The 21384-nt window shown below is 36.6% G+C and overlaps 1 protein-coding gene across 1 annotated transcript in view; it reads left to right on the forward strand.

Annotated features, from left to right (window-relative positions):
* The window catches only part of LOC140159365 (exostosin-like 3), a 141369-nt gene that overhangs the window by 91752 nt on the left and 28233 nt on the right, over positions 1–21384 (forward strand). The window contains 3 exon segments of the mRNA XM_072182813.1: positions 411–485; positions 10604–10731; positions 18963–19110. Of these exon segments, the coding sequence (XP_072038914.1) occupies positions 411–485; positions 10604–10731; positions 18963–19110 (351 nt within the window).

Consider the following 21384-nt stretch of genomic DNA (forward strand, 5'->3'; position numbering starts at 1 on the left):
CCTCAGTTTTCTAGTCCCTGCTCAGTAGCGTACAACAAACATAAATATGCATTATAAGAGCATTGATAAAAGGCCCTTGTTATAATAGGTGTAATACTCACATGTATCTTCAGGCTTGTGATTTATGTCAAAAAGTCCTCAGTGTTGTGATTAATTTTCAAATGTGTGTTTCCTCAGTTTTAAGGTGGAGTATCGAAGGGGGCATAGATGTCCTCAGTTCACGATGAATATGAGTAGGAATGTGTATGTGTAATAATGGGGTGACGGAGTAAATTTAATGTTAATTTTCAAATTGTCATACTGACTTCACGTCAACACACCACACCCATTTTTGACAAACTAATGCTGTCTGCTCTGTATTTGTATTTTGCATAACTAATTATGCATTTCTATTTTTCTTTCCATGTTAGATTCTTGTGGTATGGAACTCTCCTGAACCTCCTAATACAGACATCGTGTGGCCAGAAATCCATGTACCGATCAAGGTAAATTTACTCGGTTTCAAAGGCATAAAACTAGAACTGGCAATGTCAAAAAAAAACATACTTTTTTTTAGAATTATGATTTTGTAAATATTCTATGATTGAAAATTAGAAATTCAAGCAAAATGGTGATCTTTTTTCTTTTGAGTTAATATAGAAATACAGTACATCTTTTCTGGCATAGAAACTAGATCCAAATACGTGCTGAAATTGTGGAACCTTTTAGACATAGCCAGTTGTTCCAAGTCCTTGATTTTACCTATCATTATCAGAGTGTAGCACCAATGATTACAACCAAATAATAGTTTAAGTGCAAACCTTTTCAGCAGCTGATTGGAAATCTTCAGAAATACTACAATCCTGGCGTAAAGGTTGCCACACCAAAGCATCAATTGACCAATATCCTTCCCTGCTCCCCTATTACAATGTTGATTTGGACAACATCGGCATCATTTCTACATTATAGTGTCCCAACATTGTAAATTTGTCATCCTTCAAATTATGTTGTAACATTTCATGTACTATCTTCAGTAGATAGCGTGTAATGGTGATTGAGAAGTCTCTTTGCATATTTTGCATTAGTTTGACATTTTAATAATTAATAGTATACATAGACCGATCTGTGTGAAAAAAGTTTAAATTCCAATCGAAGTCAATTTTAGGGAAATACGAATGTTGTAATAGTCTTTGTCGCAGGTGATTATTTTGTAAGAATCAGGATGATTGTGAAACAATTGATGTGGGTTTGGCTGTAGCAAGTTTTTGACCAGCAGTCCTGGCTGGTCGAAAACTTGCTACAGCCAGAGCAGTATCTCAACTTTTTGTACAAGAACCTTGGATTCTGTTGCTGTAAACCTTAGAGTAAGCACTGGAGAAAAACACGAAAAACGCACCACGGTTTTCCAAAAAACGTTATAGACCCTAAATGTTTTGTTATACCAGAGAAAACTGCTGTTTAAAAAAAATAAAATAAAAGTGCTGAGGTTTTTATTCAAAGCTGGAAGCAAGATGTACAACTTTATCCAGCTTTGAATCAAAATCTCAGAACTTTTAGTTTAGTTTTTTTTTCTTCTTTTAATAGCAGTCTTTCTCTGGTTCCAACCTTGAATAACAAGAAATTTATGGTCTATAAGTAACTTAAAAATTTAAAAAAAATTTTTTTGTTGAAAAAACGTAATTGCACCCAAAAAAACACAATGGTGGGCGCGAATACAGTGATCGCGTTTTTCTCCTGTGCTTACTATAGAGTGTATTGATTTCCGTGATCCAAATTGTATCTCTCAGCATTTTATTTGATCTTAATAGCTTTATAAGAAGTGTATTTTTTCTTGGAGGCTATTAAAGTCACAAGAAAAGTCTCACCTAGAGCAGAGCATGTTGATTTTCAAGCCCATCTACATAATGCACATTTTTTTGTTCCCCAAGTTGAATCACATTCCCCCAATTTTAAAAGATTTATTTGCAGCGGAGATCCTCACCTGAGCCATATGGCATCGATTGCTCAACAAATTGGCACACACCAATCAATGTTACTTTGGTAGGGAAAGATAGGGGCATGCCTTGGGGCAATTACACTAGGATCCACAACATGCTCATCTATCAGGGGAACAGTTCTTAAACCCCAATACATTTGTACATTCATTGAATGACCTTTGAAGATTTGGGTACAAAAACTCATATTCTGCAACTTGAGGTCAAATTTTGCACTATGATTATGTAATTGAGGTTATTGGACTTTGCCATTGGGATGAGGCTCTTGTGGTCCATAGTGTCAGTGTTGGAGAAATACTATGTACACTTCTGCAAGATTTGGACTGATAACATGCTAGAAGGGTTGAGAATTTTGTGAGATAAAATAGGAAAATGAGTCGTCATTTTGGTCCATTTTGTGATGACAGGTGATGTGTGTTATGAAAAGAGAGAGGGAAGTAGGAAAGATGGGGAGACATAATATTGAGAAAAAATGAACTTCCTGGCAAAAGTTTCTTGTTGTAGACATTAATGTCCGCTGCATGGTTTTTATTTGACATCAAATAATCAATGCAGAATGTCTGATCTATTTCCATACAGCTTACAGTCATGTTTAACTTCTAACGAGTGTTTGTTGACGAATTAGAGAATAAAAGATAGGATTTTTGTCCTTTTTGCCTATCCGATATTGTGTTTAATATTATTCAGTATTCAGTATAATTGTTTTGAAATAAAACTTTTTTTCAGATGAAGTTACCTTTGTGAAGATATCCCAGTTTTAAATGAACAAAACTGTCACAAACATCCAAGATGCTGAACCGCATTCTTAGTTTGTGCACATGTATTACGCGAATGAATTAACACACCACCATTAAAGCCATATTATAACATTTGCTGAGGAAGACGCCCTCACTGAATTTTTAAAATTCCTTTTTTACACGATTAAATTGTACTTTATTAAACCAATATACCCTGCAATAATCGAGACTCTAGGTGCTGTAGTTTTGTCAAAATCCGAGATTTTGAATAAAACGCCGAATCCAGCGCTTTATTATTACGATGGAATTATTAGTCGAACGCATACACGATGTTCATAACACACAGTACGACGGCGTATGGGACGGTGATATGCATAACAAAGGGTCGTACCACAATATGACCGAAGGAGTGGTACGTATTGGCGATATGTGCGCTGGTAGTAAATTCCAATTTTCTTTGCTTTGCCGTAGTTGTTCGGCTCCAAATTAAAAGGGATATATCTGACAGTAAAAGCTAACATTTTATGGCAAAGAAATGCTAATCTATTTTGTTTGAAAATGTTATAATATGGCTTTAACAAGCGTGCAGCAGTTGTGTGTCGTCGCACACGCTGTCTTATATGACTATCCACTATTGTGTTCTAATATATATAGCTGAAAACCAATCAAATTGCATGTATTCTTGACAAGACACACCAACTAAATAAGAAAAGTCAATTAGATATATCAGACCAGACATTTGACGTCAACATGATGGTACGTCAACAGACATTCGTTAGAAGATGAAAATGAATTGAAATGGATTGAATTAAAAATATTTGTTGAACAAATATTCTACGTCAAATATTTGAAGGATATATTGTCCTTAAGAGGCACTAAAAGGACATTGCGTTTATGTTTTAGAAAGAAGGGATGCTGAGATAGAAGTGGGAAAGACGCAAAGACAGACATATGTGATGTGATCAAGCAAATTCAGTCGGATGTCAGAAATATTGATTTTGAGATATAGCCAAACAAAGGAAGTATTAACTTTTGTTTCCTATTGTTTTGGAAACTCTTTAACTGCTGATATCTTTAGAAGTGGTTGTCCAAATTCAACAGGGTTTTCTGCAGAATGTAGCTTTGCAAATGCTGCTTACAATCCTATAAGAAACTGGAAATTGAATATGTCGGACTTCCGACTAATTTTGCTTAATCACACGTATATTGATATTAACACTTCCTGCATTCCAAATTCAGAGACACTAAATTTTCAGCATGTGTAACAAAATTGACCTAGTTTTCAGGTGCTTTTTGAAGTGAGCGTGTCGGAACATAATCCATTTGAAATTGCCAGCGACACTCCGAACGTGGTCACTTTCAGTATTAGACAAACACAATAAAACTGCTATCCCCAAGTCGGTTGACACCTAGAGAGACTTGCCTGTTTCTGAATTGTTGGCAAGCCAGATGCAGCTAGAGGGTATTGTTGGTGTTGGTCAACAATAGCATAATGCATTGATGAGAGTTGGGTGCGAGATACAATTGTATGTAAAAAGACATTTTCATGTACACATATATTATTGCTATTGGGTTATGTTGTGTCCCATCTGTGTAAATACAAGTACAACTTTTAAATGTTTGAAATGCCCAATCTTCATTGTGGGAAATTTTATTCAGGTTCCATTCGTTTTGTCTATATTTCGAAGTCTGAGTTATGAAACTATGTGATAAAATCAGGGTTTGTTAAAAAATGTTGCTGGACATGTACTCAATTATAACCAAGGATTGAGATAATCAGTACAATGCCTCCAAATATGGAAGGGTCCGGCATTTTTTCTCAATTTTTTCTGGGAAAATTGGTAATGATGTAAAAGATGGTTCAAAATTTCTTGGAATATCTGCATTATGGATTGGTCCACTTTCAAATTCTCAGTGGCACACTTGTACCCAAACCAAACTTGAGTACCCCCTTGTAAACTTGTTGTATTCATTATTTGTGCTAAACATTGTTGTATGTGACAATCATGACATTGATTTGTTAGTGATACCCAACCAACACAAGTATGGGAAAAGTAGAACTCATGCAGGACATATTTGACAATGTATTGATGTAATGGGGTCAGCATCATGTACTACCACAATTCACTATACTAAATTCAGCTCATAAATGGCGAGACTCATAACATCGATGGATGGATATAGAATGGCGTAGACATAGTTGGGGGCATCCCGTATGCAAACTGTACTTTGCGTATCAGGTGACACGCTTTTGGTGATATATGCAAGCGCAAGGTGGATCCTATTGATGCGTACAGGAAGAAGAAGAAATTTCCTACCATGAGATGAACAAAGTATAAGCCTAGACATTTTTGTTGTCACTTGCGAATGGTGTGATAGAGCACCAAAACTAATACTGCAGTATCTGTTAATCAATTCTGTCTATTCTTGTGCCAATCTCTGCACTAGATATCTCTGCCAAGCTGTCCATCCAATATGCCTATTGCACGGTTCCGCTATGATGCAAGGAGAATCTCGAACTGGCATGACATGAAAGGAAGTATTACATAACTTTACTACGCAATGACTGGCTCAATTCCCACTCATGCATGCTGCCAGATCGAGTTTCTCCTTGCACATGGGGGAAACATGCAATGAGTGAATATGCCACTATCTGAACAATGCAAGTGTTTTTAGCCATGTTGGTTTGTTGGTGTGGTGTTGGTTTCTTTTTTTTTGGGGGGGGGAGGGGTAAATTTAAGACTTTTTTACCATCATCATCTTCCATCACCTCCTCTTTGTTCCCATCATCCTCCTGCGCAGGTTCACACAAATTCCTCCATTTACGGTACTGTCATCCCTCCCCTTCCCTTCCCTTCCTTCCCCTCCTCTCCTCCTCCTCTCCTCTCCTCTCCTCTCCTCTCCTCTCCTCTCCTCTCCTCTCCTCTCCTCTCCTCTCCTTCTCCTTCTCCTTCTCCTTCTCCTTCTCCTTCTCCTTCTCCTTCCTTTCTTCCTTTCTTCCTTCCTTCCTTCTTTCCTTCCCCCCGCCTCATATGATCTTTATCAATGTGTAAAACTGTTTACAGTAATGTGCAAATTCTTATTACACCTGTAATTCAATACTCGTCCCCTATCCTTCAATAGTATGGCTATACAAGTGACAGGAGAAACAGTCATCATATTAAACCAAACGTGAATATTTTCAATTTGAGACTTGATATCCGATGCCTAACCAAGTGCTCAGCCAAGGATATGATGAGAAATATTGCGAGAGGCTCTGTGGGGAAACATAAATACTCTATATTAATCATAACTGCATTCCCTGAGGATAATCCAGAAATGTATATTTTAATTTCATATGTATAGATATTCATTAATGTTGTTATTGGAAAAAAAATTCATCTGTGTGTCGCAAGGTGGTTTGTTGGCTTTTTTAAAATGAAATATGACTGTTGATTTCATCTGAGAGGATTATTTGATTAAATGTCATCAAAGTCAGGATTTGGCTTGCACGCGTGTCGGTTTTGCTGGTGAAATTATCGAGGGAAACTCGGCCTTGTTGAGTTGCATCAGTGCTCATTATTATGGGGACTTAAGATGAAAGTCAGAATGAAAGGAGATGAGAGCCGACAGTGACTTAATGAAAAGTCTGGGGGCTTTTGTTGTCAAGCCAGAGTACACAGCCGTGGCATTTTGCTAGGAGTCGAGTCACTTTGACAATTATATTTAGCAGTGAAAAAAGGTGTGCCTGCATTTATCGAAATGTGTGCATGACCTATTTTTAGTCTTAAGTTATTGACAGAGATTTTATGAGAATGAAATATATGTAACATTTTTAATTATTAATTAGATTATTAATTTAATTGGATTTATTTCTTATTTTGGAAGATAATTATGATGGTGTATGTGGCAAAGGATTGTAAAGCTTCAGTTTTTTAATATGATTTGATTTGATTTGATTTGATTTGATTTGATTTGATTTGTTCGGGTTTTGACAACCCTGGATAACCCACAAGAAAGCCTCTATTGAAGCTTATTTCCATTGGGGTCCATTTGAACACCGGAACGGGTTGGGAACAGTCAGGGGTTAACACCCTACTCTTTTCGAAACTGGCTGCGAGATACATGTACAGGTATGGCTCTCTGTACACGGGACCGACGGCTTTAACGTCCCCTCCGAAGGACGGAGTACTTTCATGATTTATTTACCCAATTCTAAATGAACCATGGGGAGAGCGGAAGTCTGAATTTAATCTACAGAAGTTGCCAATTAATTTCAGACTTTTTTTTTTTCCAAGTCAATTTCCCAGCAAATCGCCACCTCCAGGAATCGAACCCGGGACCTCATGCACTAAAGGCAAGTACCCTAACCATTGTTCCACGCTCTCCCTTATGAAAGCAGTTTCACATAATGAATCAGGGGAGCCTTTAAACTAAATTTTCTTCTGATTTTGATTTAAACTTTTGATCCAAACACAAAGAATTAATTCCTACCTCGGAATTTACATTTTCTTCTGTTATGTTCTTGAATAGATACATGGCTATTTTGATTTCTAATAAATAAATTGTTTTTCAAAATACAGTTGGGAAATAATGACGAATCGGAGCGATTACCCAATAGGGTGCAACTCTACTAATTTTATTACAAGACTGCCCTACCCCAACCCTAACCCTAAACCCAGTAAACAAGGACTGGACTCGAGTCTAGCAAGTTGTACCCAGTTCGGTAATTGTACCGATGAATCTTCATCAATTAACTTTTTTTGTCCAAATAAATATTGCCAGGACGATCACTGATCAGAGTCCAATTATAAAATAGTAATCACTGGTTTAAGTATGAACTTTCTTGTGCAGTCACTTGGCACGTGTTTCTTAACCATCGAGGTGTAGGACATAATGGGCTATTCTAGGGGAAAAACATACCCCCCTTATGGAAGACATAACCTTGATCTCCCACACAGGGAGTGTGAATCTCAACGGAGGTTACCTGAATGGGTGACGCCATTTGAAATCTACACCCCAAGTGTGTAAATGCATGTCTTCCATAGAGGGTGTATGAATTTCAACTGGAACAGCCGTGTTTGAGGATGAGTGCAGGTTTGGGAACCATAGAATTGAATATCAGGAAGCTAGTACCCACATGCTTTTCAAAAATAGACAAATAAAAAGGTGTTTTGTCATCTAGAAAGTTAAACAGTTCAAAAACTGAGATTATAGTTTTATGAAAATTCTTCAAAATAGGCCACAACTGAAAAATGCACCTAAATTATAATATTCTTAAATGTGCACATGATGGTTTTTTAACACGCATGTATAATGTGATGCTTTGCAGAATGTTATACTGGTCAGTGACATGAAATTTTCATGAATTTATACTTATTTCATTTATGGCTTATACTAGGAAAAAATATATATACATGTGGATGAAAATTTTTCATGCACGCGAACGTTTCATGCTTACGTTTCGTATTTCATTTGTACATTACTCAATAATCTACAAAATATTAAATACCACAAGGTACATGCACTTTATCTGGCCCTAATTTGCATGCACTTAGTGAATTTTTCCTGTACTTTTTTTTCTATCCAAAATATTCTGCTTTTCATAATTTTTAATGAATGCCGGTATCCTTTTCACCAATTTCAGAGGAAAATCAGTTAAGTCTTCAATGTTGACAGCAAATTTGTGTAAAATAAAGTTGTTGTGATATTGAGACAGAAAACTGGTATTATTTGTTATTCATGCTTGGGTAATTTATCACAAAGAATTGTTTCACTTTGCCGATCAACTGTTGAAACTGGACTGCGGTGCAACTACTAGTGAAAAAATATGGAACATAATTGTGGAAATATCAGTAATAATTTAAATTGTGGTTTATGATGTTGATGTTGGTAATAATTGAAAACCTGAGTGGAAGAAGGGCCCAACTCCATGAAAAATGTTTTTGAGATATTAAGAAAAAACTTAATATTTGGAAGAGTTTTAAAGACAGAATGTTTTCATCTTCAGGTGACCTTTAATGCATGAATATACAATATTACATACATTCGAAATTATATATGATGTTTCAATGGCAACGGTACAGGTCTTAATACAAGCTGGAGTTGGGCCCTTCTTCCACTATAAATAGCTACAGAAATTTGATAATTATCCATTAATTGTCCAAGTAGAAGCATGTAATATGTAAAAATTATATGTTAGCAAGAAAGTTTATTGTAGTGAATGGATGAACACAAAATTCCTCTTTAACCCAATATTTCGAGGGTTGACAAACAGAAGGCCTTAACTCACTTTTGGCCATGTTGAGATTTGGTACCAAAATAATCTGTAATACCCACAGATTCTTAAAATAATAAGCCTTAACTCAATTCAACTTCCTATTGCATCTATAGCACAAAAATATTATTTTACTCATTTTTCTCAAAAAGGCACTTTTTGAGTTAAGGCCTTCTGTTTGTCAACCCTCGATTTGTGGAATGAAAACCATGATTAAGTGTACGTGGAAGACTATTTAGAGAGTGGATTTTGGCTCATCTTTCACACACAAGGAAGAACAGTCTGCTGGCAATAAAATGCTGGGTCTAACTCATTTTGGTAAAAAATTGGAGTTGGGCCCTTCCACTCAGGTATTCAATTGTATGCAGGGGTTCTTAACTAATTTACTTTTAAGTAAATTAGTTAAAAAGTGGCATTTTAAAAAATGCCACTTTAAAATGTAGAGAGTTCTACGGCACTATTATATGGAGATCGAGAGCGGAGGTGATTGACTTAACTGGCTGGGTTTGATGGGCTCGCTAAGGCCTCTGGTGGGGTTCATGGGCAACCCCTCGGTGGAGGTCTGGTGTTCAGCATCTCGGAAACTCTTGGATTTTACACTTTTTATATGGCTTAGGATGGCTCTCTTGGACATGATTTCTTGATTTAGAAGATAAAAAACATGTTTTTCCCCTTACTAGCCACCCGTGCACTGTTTGGATTGCGGCAATGCCCTGGTGCATGGTGGCATGTTTCGGTACCTTTGTGTTTTCTTCATGATCTTGTCAGACCAGCAAATTTGTTTATATTTTCTATTTTGCCTCAGGCATTCCAAACACAAATTTGTTGGAAGTTGTAAAAACTGTATTTCTCTCCATTTAGTCAATTGTATATGTGTACATGTGTATATTTATGTTTGTAAGTCTTTCCACCGCCAGCTCCCCACATAATGCAACCTATTATAGAGATCAATATCAATTTATAAAGTCAAGCTTCAAATATATGTGTAGACAGAATCCATATTATACACAACTAATCAAAAGTACATTGGCACAGAGTGACATAGAAAGTACACAAAACTTGATGATGCAGGAGCTTTTATTTTAATACAGGAGCAAGGGCTGTTATGTGAAATTCAGCATACTTGAAATGGTGATCAAAGTATGTGCCAATGATTCTCCAGAAAGCATCAGGAGTGGTCTTGAGTCATACCTGATTGCCGTCTCAAGTGTGACAGAGCCAATAAGTTGAATGTGGACATGCTCTTCCCCACGCTCAGAATGGTTGCAGAATTACTCCCTGCTTAACATTAGCACACAAAGTGGTGATGAAATGTGTTTGAACTTGGGGAATTCAATGTTCTGTCAAATTTGATCATGTTTGATTTCTGCTTAGACTTCTTAAAAGAATTGTAAAATTACTGCCTGTCTAATGTTCACACAAAGGTGGTGAAATGTTTTAGAACGTTGGAATTCAATGTTCTGTGAAATTTTATCATGTTCAACTTTATTTTTGCACAAAATGAAAAGTGTTTAGAAGTAAAAAATTGTTTTCTTCTTTAAAGGTTGAATTCTATGTAGTATACTTTACGATGAAAGACTTAATTTCAATTTTACATCAGTAACACATTATTTGTGATGTCTTGTTTCATTTTGTAGGTGATAAAGACCAAAAAGAACAGTCTCAACAACCGCTTCCTGCCGTATGATGAGATTGAAACTGAAGCGATTCTGTCAATAGATGATGACGCTCACCTCAGACATGATGAAATCTTATTCGGATTCAGGTAGGTGATATGGCTGTGTTACTTATAATTGGCAACCCCTGTGGAATAAGACTGGTAGCCTGTCGTAGAATGTGATGTCCATCTCTGGATTGAAACTGAAGCGATATTTTCAATAGATGATGACGCTCACCTCCGACACGATGAAATCTTGTTTGGATTCAGGTAGGTGATATGGCTGTGTTACTTATAATTAGCAACCCCTGTGGAATAAGACGGGTAGCCTGTTGTAGAAGGTGATGTCCATCTCTGGATTGAAACTGAAGCGATACTTTCAATAGATGATGACGCTCACCTCAGACACGATGAAATCTTGTTTGGATTCAGGTAGGTGATATGGCTGTGCTACTTATAATTGGCAACCCCTGTGGAATAAGACGGGTAGCCTGTTGTAGAAGGCGATGTCCATCTCTGGATTGAAACTGAAGCGATACTGTCAATAGATGATGCATGACGCTCACCTCCGACATGATGAAATCTTATTTGGATTCAGGTAGGTGATATGGCTGTGCTACTTATAATTGGCAACCCCTGTGGAATTATATGGGTAATCTGTTGTAGAAGGTGATGTCCATCTCTGGATTGAAACTGAAGCGATTCTGTCAATAGATGATGACGCTCACCTCCGACACAATGAAATCTTGTTTGGATTCAGGTAGGTGATATGGCTATGTTACTTATAATTGGCAACCCCTGTGGAATTAGACGGGTAATCTGTCGTAGAAGGTGATGTCCATCCCCGGCAATGATAAAATTTTATTTGGATTCAGGTAGGTAAGACCATCAATGAATAATAATGAATATGGCTTTGTTACAAGGCAACCCCTATGGAATAAGATGGGTTCTCTGTTATGATATCCATTTTAGGCAATAATGAAATCTTATTTGGTGTCCGGTTCATCATTGGATAATATCTGAAATGGCTGTGTTATTTACAATTGGTAACCCCTGAGGAATGATATTAGGGGTTGCCCTGTGTCATAGAAGATGGAGTCTGTCTTAGACATTATGAAATCGTATATGGATTCAGGTAGATAATACCATCCAGGGGCGGATCCAGGCATTTTCAATAGAGGGGGCGCCGAGCCACTGCCGCAGCAGCTCGGCGCCCACACAAAGTCAGGCGCCGCTCAGCAAAAATACACATAGTCGGACGCCGCTCTGCAAAAATTAGAGGGGGTGTGCGCCAGGTGCGCCCCCCTCTAAATCCGCCCCTGCCATCAGTGATTGATAGATGGCTACAGTCTGTCCACATAGAAGTACAAACCAAATCTGTGGCCTCAGGGGTCGATGCTTTTCGTCACACGCACTGCGTATTAAAAAAAAGTGAGGCGCAAAGAACGTGGGGCGCTCAGCAAGTACAAATCACGCAGCAATTGGCGCACCAAAGAAGCATTTACACGCGCATTGCAACGAAATAATAATTTACTTTGTACTTCTAAGTTCTATGTGGATAGACTGTATGGCTGTGATACTTATAATTGGCTACCCCTATGGAATAAGATGGACAACCTGTTTAGATGATGCCTAACAGACTTGGACAATAATGAAATCTTATTAGGATTTAGGTAGGTAATGCCATCATTGGTTGATGTCGGATATGGCCGTGCAATTTATAATTGGCAACCCCCTGTGGTATGAGTGAGGCAGCCTGTCACAGGTGATGGGATGCCCATCTTAGACATGATACAATATCAAGTAGCCAAGGAAGGTATTGCCATCAGTGGTTAATATGTGATTTGGCTGTGTGAATTAAAATTTGCATTCCCTGTGGAAGGTAACAGTCGATCCTGTCACAGATGATGATTACGATGTCCCTCGTGGACGAGATGAAATTTAATTTAATTTGTTTGGAGTGAGGTGCCATCTTATTTGAGTGGGTAATATATTTCAATCCCAGTGGAAAGACGAGATGAGATTGAAAGTCCATCACAAACACCATGGAATTATCCTATGTGGACACAGGTTGGTGATCATAATCACAGTCAGGATTGATGGTTAATTTGGTTGGCTCTTCTAATTACCATGCATAACCCCCATCATAGTCAGGATTGATGGTTAATTTGGTCGGCTCTTCTAATTATCATGCATAACCCCCATCATAGTCAGGATTGATGGTGTATTGGTTGGCTCTTCTAATTACCATGCATAACCCCATGGGATGCTGAAGGTGAGACAAACATTACACTCTGCAATAAAAATTAAAAAAAGTTCACTTTTAAAATTGCATCAGTACATAATATGCTGAAAAATACAGTGAGTTTTAATGTAGAATTATTTTTAATCTTGTGATATTGAGTGTGCCAAATTGGGGTGGCACTGTATTTTGTGTTTGAGCAAAATACACTGCAACAATAATAAGAGCAGAAAGAAAATTAAAAAAAAATGCATTTCACAAGTTTGTCATGTTATATGATATACTTTTTAACTCAATATTATTATCAAAAACAGGAAAATAAATGTTTAAGATAACAAATCCAATAGACCAGATGGTACATTCCAAAAGACCATCCGCAATTAAATCAACCATCCAAATTTTAGTTTGAAGTCCAGGAACACCTTTCCTGGCTAAAACACGTTGAAGTAAGATGAGATGGGCCAAAAAAGGGCAGTCTGTATAATCTAATAGACCTGAATATTGAGAGCACCCACCCCACTCTACTTAAGTTGATATCTAGAGAGTTTTTTGAGTACTAGCTACTTCAATTTTCATTATAAAAATGTGACGGCAAACCAAGCAAGTCTACACTAACAGGATGGTCAAATAAATGCCAGACTGTATTAGGCCAGTGCTAATAGCGTCTCACTTTTCTATAAAGGTGTTGCTATCAGTATCAACCTATGTCTACTATTACTGTTATTTTTTATATTTTTTTAAATAATTGTGAATCTCCCATGCAGAAAACTTAAAACTTATTCCTAAATGTAATTTTCCAAACCTTTTTTTTTTAAACTAATAATAAAATACTGCACTTGGAATTTGAATTAAATTTAAATGTTTTATCAAGGTTTGGAAAAGTTTAGCCCAAATCCCTAATGTTGCACGAGTTCTTTGATTTACACATTAATTGCCCTATATCAGAGTTTGATTTATCTTGAAAGAAATGTGGACTATTGTTGAACTTGACCCACAATTGTTGAAGATATCTTCATCCAAAGGAAACACTACCACTGTCAACTATCCAAACTTATAAATTTGTCGAACTGATTTCAAGGGATCCACTGATAAAGTAAAGAACTTTCAAGTTCAACCAGTTCTCAATCTCGATAATGCGATAATTACTTATCCCAGCCTCCCAACAGACACCATATACCATCTTTAATCATCAACTCCCTCCTTAAATTACCCGTATCAACCTGTGTCGTATTTACCCTTCCTGGGGTAAGCAAACTTAATTGGGTAAGTTGTGTGTGTGTTGTTATACCTGTCTGTTGTTATGTGTGATAATGTGTCTCAACCTTCTGCGTATGCCGCCATGCCCATAGCATTACAATGTGACTGTTCTTACTGTGTAGGGTGTGGAACACACAGTTGATTGAACTGTGAATCGTTCCTTTCTTTGATGACGAGCTTTCAAGATCATCTCTTTGTAGAAAGTTATTGATTGCGAGAGGCAGCGAAAATAAGCATACTTCTACCTAAAAAGAGCTGAACAAGGTTTTGATTTTCAAACAAGCAGTGCATTTATATTGAATTGTATGCTATGTTTTTGAGCATTTTCATGTAAGGAATGCCAAATTTCATAGTATGATGTAATTGATCGATGCTATGCTTGCCATTGTAGGTAAAATTGTTTTCTGTGCTAACAAATGTTTAGCATTTCTATCAACTAAGGTGACTTTGCTACCTGTTGTAGATAACATTGCTATCTGCTGTAGATAACATTGCTATCTGCTGTAGATAATATTGCTATCTGCTGTAGATAACATTGCTATCTACTGAAGATAAGAGTTCTTTCTACAGTATCATATAATTTAAGTGACCATTTTGGATGACACTGTAATTCTTGCATGAATGTTACTGACAAAGCAGGTTATCTTCTACTACTACAGACACATAAAGAAACAGTTTGAAGGTGTTCTTTTACATTATTGAGGGATTAGAGCCACAAGGCCCTATCTGCAATAGCTGCCATGAGTCATATTTTTACGATGTGTACAATATAGAATGCAGTAATTGACCAATATCTAAAGGGCAGCTATTGCAGATAGTGCCTTCTGCTTCTGGCACCCATCCCTCATAATATGTGACTACCTTTTGTTACTTCTTCCATCTAACTAGAAAACAAAGCACAAATTGTTAGGGAAAAGTTGTTGTCTTCTGAAGACAGCATAATGTGTTAGAACCAAAATATTGCTATCTACTGAAGATAGCATCAAAATATTAGAAACCCAATGCTATCTACTGTAGATAGCAGCATAAAATATTAGGAAAAACACATTGCTGCCTACAATATATATACAAATACTAGGAAAAAATCTGTCATTGCTATCTGCTTGCACCTTTTGTTTGTTTGTTTGTTTGTTTGTTTTATTTCTTCTTTAACCTGGGACACTCAATCAGTTGAAATCACACTTAATCATCTGTTCTTCCTTGAGGCACCTATAAAACGAGGTTTTGCTATTTTAATGTAGCACACATTTGAAGTAGTGTGCTGTATCATTCATGGTATACACATACTTTATTAACTGAAGTTGGCAATTGCTTCAACAAAGTTGGATTTACATTGTCAGATGACTACATAAATGTTGAGGCTGATTTTGTAAAATAAGGGTGGCCAAAATGGTCGAGCTCTGCTCTGTTTGGCCTCCTACCATATGATTTTGCTTTACTTTGTAATAATTATTTAAAGGTGAAATAAACTGAACGAACTAAACTAAAATAATTAATCTCTGTGTCGTAGACAAATTGAAGTTCAAAATTTCCAATAAGACTAACCAAGTCTTTCATGTACACACATGAGAATTGGACCTAGAGTATGACATAGTGATATTTCCATTTCATTTTGCTTATAGCGTAAACACAGTCAGCCTATTTGACAGGAGGATGAGTTGAAGGCTATAGACCACACAGAATGTGCTATATTAGGGTGACATTTAACAGATGTAGGATGGGTCATGTATTGTCACCTTCATATAGATTCCAGACCTAGTAATGTGCAAAATGATTCTTGGTGTAATTAATGGCACATGTATCCAAATCACTAGGATCCACAACATGCTCATCTATCAGGGGAACAGTTCTTAAAATCCAATACATTTGTACATTCATTGAATGACCTTTGAAAATTTGGGTACAAAAACTCAATACTCTGCAACTTGAGGTCAAATTTTGCACTATGATTATGTGATTGAGGTTATTGGACTATGCCATTGGGATGAGGCTCTTGTGGTCCATAGTGCATGTGGTGTCAAGATGCATTACCAAATACCTCGTAATAAATGATGCAATCAAGCAAAATGAGCTCTTTTGAGGTGATGTAAATTTGTCATCAGTTTTCGTTTTAAAGATATACTTGTCCATTTATTAGGCTGCAATAGGCTGCTGTTATTGAAATTGGACAGCAGTTAAGTACATGGGAAGTTCAGTACTTCTTTATTTCACAATCAATTTTAGCTGTAAAGAGTTGCCTTTCTTGATCGTGCCACATTTATAGTATGTTAGGCAAATAAGGATTTGTATTAAAATGAGCAAACGTCGGAGAGCGAAATGCTTTTTATATGAAAGTGAAGCAAAAATACACTTCCATATAACTGATGTCAGAGTTACAATTTAGTAACAATTAGAGTTTAGTTGCTGGTGATGGATGATTATTTTACCAATTTAACAATTTGTTCTGTCTAAAACAAGATGTAACAACTTATTTCATGGGCGGTCCATTTGTGACAAATGTCCTTGAGGGATAATAGATCATAATACTGCATGCAAAAGTGAAGTTCATCAAGACATAGAAGACTAGAGAGGGTGAAATAAAAGAGACAATTTATTTCTAGAAATGCGTACACTATGAGGCGATGGAAAGCATTTTAATCTAAATCTTAAATGACCCAGAACGTTATCAGAAGATCAATCTCAAGAGGCTAAGGAAGAAGTACAGAATTCTGTTACTCCGAACACGAGGATCTCCAAAAACATCATCTGTTAGGACATGATTCCTTGACCCACATATGGTTGTGTATTTGTAAAATGACCTACATGTATGAATGTATCCAGTACAGAAACTCATACTCCACAAAGTGAGGTCAACTTTTGAGCAATGGTTGTGGAATGGAAGTCCCTGAACTGTGCCAGTGGGTATGGGGCATATTTCTTACATAGTGAAACCAGGATATGACTGCAGGAGATACATGTATGATACATTATAGTCAAACACTAGGATCCACAACATGCTCATCTATCAAGGCACAGTTCTTTAACCCCAATACATTTGCACATTCATTGAATGACATTTTGAAAATTTGGGTACAAAAACTCATACCCTGAAATGTTAGGTCAAATTTTGCACTCTGATTGTTTAATTGAGGTTATTGAACTCTGCATATGGGATGAGGCCATTGTGGTCCATAGTGAAATGTTTATGAGCAAGAAACTGATGATTAATTTTGCAAGTGGTACAAGTTAGGAATAGGCATTCTCAAATTGAATATGTTTAACATCCCAGAGGGATTTTCTTTCTCAGTGACAACCATATTCCATCGGTAATTGCATGCAGAACATTCAAAATTTGACACAGTTTCATTTCAGGTGTAGCATTATGGCATGCAGTGTTTAAACACAGAATGTTTCCATTGCTTGCCTTCTCTTGATTAATTGAAATTCTTCTGATGTGATGTACCACAGTGTGTATTATCACAGCAGCTAATAGGTGTATCCCATCATGCTTTGCAGTACCATATTAAAACTGTTTGTGCCATAGAAAGTGTACATAAAATCCCTCACTTTAACTTTCAATTACTCGCTTAAAGGAGTATTTTGTGATCCTAGCATCCTCTTTTTATAACATTTTTCAGTAGATATCCACGAAAAAAGCTTATTTCCAAAATTTCACTTGATTCCGATTTTGCGTTTGCGAGTTAAGCATGATTATATGTATTTACCTGCTCCATAGACAATGTGTTGTAATTTCGTTCTGGTATACCAGAACAAAATTCAAATTTCACGATATCTTTGCTAAACGAATTAATCTGCAAGAAATTTTGTGTACATAAACATTATATAGCCAAGAGGTTTCCAGTGATATAAAAATCTCAACTTTTTTTTAGAAAAGTAGGGGGATGATGCTGTGGATCACGAAATGCCCTTTTAATATATCAGGGGAGCTTAGACTTTTGTTTGAAAAAATATGATCTCTAAAGTATTGTGAAACTATCCATAGCTCTCAATATCTAAGCGGCTCTTGTTTATATTTTGTATACATTTGCTATGGAGCAAGCATATAGACTGCAATGCATGATGGGATACTCCCTTTGGCTGCTGTGGTGTATTATGGAAATAGAAGTTTTGTACTTGAAAAAAGCCTTTAAATAAGGCCCAAAAAAAGAGGTTTGCCTCAAAGTTTGCGCATGCATTTGTAAAATCGGAAGATGTGAAAAAAAAAGAAATGCAGATTTTTTTTTATATTTCAAATTTGGCGAAAATCAGATTTTTTTTCTCAAAATACCAAATCAGGAATTAAAAAAAAAAATTGCATTTCGCATTTGTTTTCTAACCACTCATGAGCTTTGAGACAAACCTTTTTTTTTGCCTAATATGCATGCAAATATTCACAATATCCAAAATTGCAATAAAACATGCTCATTTTACATGGAACCGTCTGTGTGATTAAATTGTCAGCGCCACACAACATTACTTACAGTGTGTATACATGTAGGAGGAGGGGGGGTGCTCTCTGCCTAAATGTAAACAACATCAAATGTGTTGATAGAAGGTAGCATTTCTCTTAAAATCATTTTGAGTGATAGAACTAGAAAATCAGGAATGAGAATTTTCAGGCTTTTGCCTGAATTCAGGCAGTTTTGTTGTCCAAATTTACACATTTTTTTAGCCTGTTTTCAAGTGTTTTGGGCCTTTTTAAGGCCAAATTCCTGCGCTTTTTCAGGCAGTTTTAAAAAAGCCAAAGCAGTTTATGGAAAGCATGTACCATGATACTGTGAGCCATAAAAAAAACCCATAACAGTTCTGGACAAGCAGTTTTTAAAGATTTTTTCTTGTATGTTTATTCCCTTTTTTACAGAGTGTGGAGAGAGGCCCGAGATCGTATCGTTGGGTTCCCTGGTCGTTTCCATGCATGGGATCTCAACAATAAGAATGGGTTCTTGTATAATGCCAACTACTCCTGTGAGTTGTCTATGGTCCTAACGGGAGCCGCTTTCTTTCACAAGGTAAGACTAAGGCAATAGAACCAAATTAGTTTGATCTTTTGATCGACCATCGATGCTTGTTCGGTCCGTATTATTTTATTATTTATAAAATCAATTGTGACAATGGTGATTAGGCCTACATTACATATGAATATGTGTGTGTAATAATATTGCCCAAAATTACACATTTACCAGTAATTCTGACTAATTAGTTGATAGTTCATTAATTATAAGCATCGAAGCAGCATCGACGGTCGATCCAAAGATCAAACAAATTTGGTCCTGGTGCCTAAGATAAGGCCCTAAAAAATAGTTTGATTGGCGTAGCCCGACCTACCCTAAAAATAGGCCCAACCGTAGACTTTTCTTATTATTTTTGCAAAAACAATGTAAAATTTTTTTTTTTTTAAAGTTCCAATTTATGCAATTTACAGCTTAAATTTTTTTTTAAATGCCAACCGACCTACCCTAATTTTTTTTTATGTTACGCCAATCAAACAATTTTTTTTAGGCCTAATGGAAGTGTAATCAAAGTATGGTGCAGGTATTAAACTTTACCCAAAATGGATGATACTCACTGTAATTAAAAGAAAGTACAGGGTAAAATGCATTGCATGTTGTGGATTGAGGACACAAATCTCACAAATGAGAATTGACTGTGTAATGTGAATACAAACTTGGGTGTTTTTAGTGCATTATCACCATTATCCATGCCACTTTTCGGGTTTTAGCCTGGATTCAGGTTTTTTGAGAGTCCAAATTCCCACGATTTTATTTATTTTCAGCTAGTTTCGGGGATTGTTGGCCTGCATTCACATGCTTTTTCAGGTTTTTCTCACCAGTTTCAGATTTTTTGAGTGAAACTCCGTGGCATCTCTGATTATCACCATTATGCTAAGCAATTGAAATCTTGAGTTACATTGTAGTTGTGTGAACATGACTGCTGAGATGAAGCCTTGAAGATTTTTGGTAGATTATCACCATTATCATCACCATTATGTCAAGCAGGTGAAATCTTGAGTTACATTGTAGCTGTGTGAACATGACTGCTGAGATGAAGCCTTGAAGATTTTTGGTGGATTATCACCATTATCATCACCATTATGCTAAGCAAGTGAAATCTTGAGTTACATTGTAGCTGTGTGAACATGACTGCTGAGATGAAGCCTTGAAGATTTTTGGTGGATTATCACCATTATCATCACCATTATGTCAAGCAGGTGAAATCTTGAGATATATTGTAGCTGTGTGAACATGACTGCTGAGATGAAGCCTTGAAGATTTTTGGTGGATTATCACCATTATCATCACCATTATGTCAAGCAGGTGAAATCTTGAGTTACATTGTAGCTGTGTGAACATGACTGCTGAGATGAAGCCTTGAAGATTTTTGGTGGATTATCACCATTATCATCACCATTATGCTAAGCAAGTGAAATCTTGAGTTACATTGTAGCTGTGTGAACATGACTGCTGAGATGAAGCCTTGAAGACTTTTGGTGGATTATCACCATTATCATCACCATTATGTCAAGCAGGTGAAATCTTGAGTTACATTGTAGCTGTGTGAACATGACTGCTGAGATGAAGCCTTGAAGATTTTTGGTAGATTATCACCATTATCATCACCATTATGCTAAGCAAGTGAAATCGTGAGATATATTGTAGCCATGTGAACATGACTACCGAGATGAAGCCTTACAGATTCAGGTCAGGGGAAGATGGTGATCAATTTGTAGGTATCATTCATCACATGTCCAGTAAAAGATGGTGTTAAGTTAACAAGCAAGTTCATTTATCAAGTTAATGACTTCAAAACAACTGATGACTAATTGGTCCGTGGAGACTAATGCAGTGTTTTGGGCTATTCCATTTAAAATCCACACTACCCCTGTGGAAGATTTAGCTAAAGTCTTCCACAGAGGGAGTATGAGTTTTGAATAGAACAGAAAGATGTGTAACTTCCATATAAAATGCTCACTCTGTTTGTGGAAGATGTAGGTAAAGCTACAAATATGGGGGAGTATTGGTTTCAAAAATGATTAACCCTGACCAATTACATTTGAAAAACATACTCCTCCTGTGGAAGATATTTCCAAAGTCTTCCACAGGGGTAGTGTGGATTTCAGCGGGAATAGCCCATTGGTGGTATTCAACCTAATTAGTACCTTTCCCATAATAAGTGTCCTCTATGGAATTTTTCAAGTGATAACGATCTAAGCGCCCCTTTTCAAATATGTACCTGACTAAAATTCTGGCAAATGTGTAAATAAATTGCCTTTTAAAATTGCCAGC

The sequence above is a fragment of the Amphiura filiformis genome, chromosome 8 (assembly GCF_039555335.1).
Source record: "Amphiura filiformis chromosome 8, Afil_fr2py, whole genome shotgun sequence".
Classification (NCBI taxonomy): Eukaryota; Metazoa; Echinodermata; class Ophiuroidea; order Amphilepidida; family Amphiuridae; genus Amphiura; species Amphiura filiformis.